We start from the raw sequence: 5,000 nt of genomic DNA, 5'->3' as shown, positions 1-5,000 counted from the left end.
CTTCGACTGTGCCGGTCGAAGCTACGGCTATTACGCCGACGTCAGCAGCGACTGCCGAGTGTTCCACGTGTGCCTTCCCGTCGCTGACGACCTGGGCGAGCTGGTCGAGACCGCCCACTTCTCCTTCTTCTGCGGCAACCAGACCGTGTTCAGCCAGGAGTCCCTCACCTGCGCCCACCCCGAGGAGGCCTTCCCCTGCGACCAGGCCGACACCCTCTTCGACTCCGTCAATGCCCTCTTCGGAGTCATTCCTGACGAAAAATAATGGATATAATCTTGATTAACAGTTGTTATATAACAGAAACAATAAACCAACCACATGGAATACCTACTTCTTATATCCCTTACTATGTTCTTATACTGCTTGATTATTTCCTTTAATCTAAAATAACTTATTAAGCTAAGTTTACTGGATAGACTAGAGCAATGATTTAGCAGAATAGGATTCACTTGATAAGAACATGGTTGCCATGTAAAACATATAATCAGAATAAATTAAGTATCCATAGACCAGAAAGATTATGAAAGAGCTTGCACATCCTCCCTTTTGCACCGTTTGAGTAGACAACATCATGCTCATTAGGTGACCGCGGCTGCTCTGGCATCGTCTATGATTTTTTTTTTTTTCCAAATGTTAGTAATATGGGAGACTGTTATTAGTAAACCGCGAAATAGCTTGCGTTTATCTGGTGTCAAACTGGTTTCGTTTTTTATGAATATATCATGTAGGGTAAGATACCTTGTGGTTGCATTTTTGATTCTCAATATTTGGGAAATTCTGTAATTTGTCTCTAAAGGCTTCTGGTTTTAGATAAACCAATGAATACATAAATACAATACAAAATAACTTAGCAATAAGAGTTTACTTGGGAAAGTAATGCAAATATAGACTTGCCCTTAAATATCCACACACAAACACACATACACATAAACTTTAAAAAAATAGTCACGCTTATACACACAAATGCGCGTAGGCACTCTCGGATATACCCATGCGAAGGAAACCAAACATGTTTGGTTTCCTTCTGCATTTAAACTGCATTTACACACGTAAACCGTGGCATTAGTGTTTTAAACCATATGCATAATAACTATTCACACAAAAGCATACAACTCGTACACTTATACACACCGGAGTTACTTTTAGAGGTTAAGGATAAAATAAATCTCCAGATATTGAGAATCACAAGCAAACGCTGTATTGGTTATTCCTACGTGAAACTTCGACCAGAAACACGATCAAAGTCATGAAAAGACCGACTGACTCCAGAAAAGCGAAACCTAGTTTGCTTATCTATTAATGACAATCTCCTCTCTTTATTGTTTTAGGCTAAATAGCGATTATTTTTAAAGTGAATGAATGAACAAATGATAATGATGAAGTAGTAAGTACACTGTTCCTAAATTTATTTAAACAATAGCATTGATGTGATATTTGTGAGGTCACAATATCATAATGATGAAAGGAATATAAGAAAAAGATATTTGCTGTATTTGGTTTATTATTTATGTTACATAAACGACGATTGTTTGACAATATTATATCTATTACTTTTCGTCAGGAATGACTCCGAAGAGAGCATTGACGGAGTCGAAGAGGGTGTCGGCCTGGTCGCAGGGGAAGGCCTCCTCGGGGTGGGCGCAGGTGAGGGACTCCTGGCTGAACACGGTCTGGTTGCCGCAGAAGAAGGAGAAGTGGGCGGTCTCGACCAGCTCGCCCAGGTCGTCAGCGACGGGCAGGCACACGTGGAACACTCGGCAGTCGCTGCTGACGTCGGCGTAATAGCCGTAGCTTCGGCCGGCACAGTCGAAGGCCTGAACGGGCTCTGCGCCGAGGACGTCGAGGTAGCCGTCGGAGAAGCGGAAGGCGGAGTTGGCGGCGGCGACGCCCGCCAGAGCCAGGAGAGCTGCGAGGACCTTCATGCTGACTGAGGAGACGCAAAGAAAGAATTAAGATGGAACTGTCTATGTATTTGGGATTTTTTTTACTTAGATTCACTACACATTTAGCACTTAAGCACATGGATGATGAAGCACGGGATACGTCCAGCTTCCCGCATCCCACGATTCAGGTTGTCAGTGACCTTCCTCTCACTTACTGGATGTACAGTGTCGGTGTCTGACAAGAGAGTGAGTGCCCACGAAGCTCCCATGCCCCTTATATACATGCCATTCCACTTGGTATGCAGGTAAAGGTGACGTGTAGTGAATTACGAATGATTTGGTTTCAGTAATATTTTTTTCCTATCATGGTATCCAGGTACTCCACCTGTACATTATATATATCCTTCATAACTGAAAAAGGATTAATACTGCAGATTGTTGGTTTAATTGGCTGTCTGAGCACTACGGAGTGTGGACAGTATTTAAGATCAAGAATATCTGTGTTCAGAGGTTGATGTCATGGGTTGGAAAGTATGCACGGGGCATACCTGGTGTTTGGATTACAATACTAGTTTTAATAAAGATTTGTTCTCGCTCTAAATCACATTTTATCAATTATGTGGGTTTTATTTTGGGAAACCGAAAACTATATGTATCATTTTGCTTGTTGTTTATTCCTTTCCTTACTCAGAGCATTAGACTGTGTATATCTTCATATGTATTATCTTGTACATAACGTATGAAGGTGCATATATAGTAAGTGATAAAAATGATGAATTTCTGGAGCCAAAGACTGACCTTGTGGGTCTTCATTTACATACCTCTCTCCGTTTTCAAAAAAGGTCCTTCAGTATTCATCTTTCCCTCTCTTTGCTCTCTCTCCCAAGATAGATAGACAGATAGAAAGGTGGGTAGATATATATATAGAGATAGATAAACATATTTTGATATGGGTATGTATATATACATGTATATATATTTATATATACGTGTGCGTGTGTATACACATACATATACACATGTGTGTACATATATACATAAATTTATGTATATATATGTATATATGTACATATACATATATACATATATATATATATATATATATATATATATATATATATATATATACATGTATACATATATATGTGTGTGTGTGTGTGTGTGTGGTGTGTGTATGTGTGAGATGTATACGTATATATACATATGTATATATATGTATATATATGTATACACATATATGTGTATATGTCTATATATACATACATATATACATGTATATGAATATATGTGTGTTTGTGTATATATACACTATATATATATTTATTTATTTATATGCAAAATATATACAACATATATAAACAATATGTATATATATATATATATATATATATGTGTGTGTGTGTGTGTATGTGTGGTGTTTGTGTGAGTATATGTATTTGTATACATATACATATATATGTATAGATATGTATATATGTATATATATGCATGTATGCATGCATATGAATATATATGTGTATATGTACATATATATGTATGTATGTACATAGATGTACATATATATGTGTATATATATACAATATATTTACATAATATATGTATGCATTTATGTGTATATATATATGTATATATATGTATATCTATGTATGTAAATAAATAAATACATATATATATACATTTTATATATGTATATATATGTACATATATATACACATTTAAATATACATATATAAATATATATAAATATATGTATATACGCATTATATATTTATAAATATATATATGTATATATAAATGTATGTAAATGTGTGTATAGTTTGTGTGTTTGAGTATATATATGTATATATAAACACGTATATATATATATATATATATATATATATATATATGTATGTATGTATGTATACATACAAATATATATACACATGTATATGAATATATGTGTGTATATATACACCTTTATACAACTATGTGAATTTACATATATATATATATATATATATATATATATATATACATATATACATGTGTGTGTATACACAATATATGATATACATGTATGTATATATACGAATATATATATATACATACACACACATATATATACATATACATATATATGTATATAAACATACATACATACATATGTAAATGTGTATGTGTGCCCTACACACCAAACGAATCATCGTTCACACAACCAATCAAGCAGACAACACAAGTGCACGCATGCAATCACAGCCCTGTCCTGCAATTCCCCTCGATACCTTGGTCCTCCTTCGTGCCCCTTATTCACACTGGCCAAGAGTCCTCTATGCCTTGGAGAGCACGGAGGTCGCTGGGTAGACGGCGCCGGCGTCAGTTATCCATGGCTGCCTGGAATTCGTGTATAAAAAGGTGTACTTCTATAAAACAAAGCGTAAGGATTCCTGCGAGGACGTGGAGAGGAGGGAAGTTGTCCCACACCTGCAGTGGCAGATTTCTCTCCCGCTGCAACACCGACATATGTGGGTGGTGGGGCTGATTAATCCGTCTGTGAATTATGTTATATATCCGAGAGGAGTGACAGCTGTAACGGTCCTCTTAGCCTCTGCTTAAGTGTCAAAATGTAAGGCCTGACATTTTAATTTTTTTTTTAAATATATAATTATATATTTAACACTGTCACTACAGTATTTACTACATGTATCTATATTCATATATCATATCATATACATATATATAAATGAATCACATTTGAGTAAAAAAGAAAGAAAAAGAAAAAAAAAAAAAAAGCTCGCATGTGTGCATTTGTCTATTCACTATTTTATTCAGAAAATATTGTTAAGGGAAATCCTTCTTGCTTTCGATAAATTGACTCTAATGTTCTCAACCCATGCAAGAAAAATATATTTCTCTTTTCTTCGTTTCTTTCAGTATTCCCTTTCTCCCTCTCTCTCTGTTATTTATTTATTCTGTCAAAGTATGTAATATGTAGCGAAAAGTGCAGTCGATACTGATTCAGTATGTAAGTGCTTATGTGTCGGTACGTGTGGATTATGGGTGTATGTATAGACCGGCTGACAGGTTTAGGTGGGATGCGAATGAAATAGATAAGTAATAATAACTGATATTCATTT

At 35.4% G+C, this 5,000-nt stretch overlaps 3 protein-coding genes across 3 annotated transcripts in view; 1 reads left to right on the top strand and 2 right to left on the bottom strand.

Moving 5' to 3' along the window:
- Positions 1 to 325, top strand: part of LOC125040156 (U-scoloptoxin(01)-Cw1a-like) — a 650-nt gene extending 325 nt beyond the window's left edge. The window contains exon 2 of the mRNA XM_047634672.1: positions 1 to 325. This exon is cut by the window's left edge and continues 115 nt beyond it. Coding sequence (XP_047490628.1) covers positions 1 to 265 — 265 coding nt within the window. The 3' untranslated portion in view covers positions 266 to 325.
- Positions 326 to 1,484: 1,159 nt separating this feature from the next.
- LOC125040204 (U-scoloptoxin(01)-Cw1a-like) lies at positions 1,485 to 2,138 on the bottom strand. The gene is made up of 2 exons (XM_047634750.1): positions 2,100 to 2,138; positions 1,485 to 1,928 (listed from the first exon to the last, which is right to left on the bottom strand). Exon 2 carries the CDS (start codon positions 1,921 to 1,923, stop codon positions 1,549 to 1,551), a length of 375 nt encoding a protein of 124 aa, XP_047490706.1. The 5' UTR covers positions 1,924 to 1,928; positions 2,100 to 2,138; the 3' UTR covers positions 1,485 to 1,548.
- Positions 2,139 to 4,978: 2,840 nt separating this feature from the next.
- Positions 4,979 to 5,000, bottom strand: part of LOC125040239 (U-scoloptoxin(01)-Cw1a-like) — a 574-nt gene continuing 552 nt past the window's right edge. Inside the window, exon 2 of the mRNA XM_047634792.1 lies at positions 4,979 to 5,000. This exon is cut by the window's right edge and continues 399 nt beyond it. The gene's annotated coding sequence lies outside the window, so the exon portion shown is untranslated.

Source organism: Penaeus chinensis, chromosome 28 (genome assembly GCF_019202785.1).
Source record: "Penaeus chinensis breed Huanghai No. 1 chromosome 28, ASM1920278v2, whole genome shotgun sequence".
Taxonomy (NCBI): domain Eukaryota; kingdom Metazoa; phylum Arthropoda; class Malacostraca; order Decapoda; family Penaeidae; genus Penaeus; species Penaeus chinensis.
This window is presented reverse-complemented; position numbering and strand designations above follow the sequence as displayed.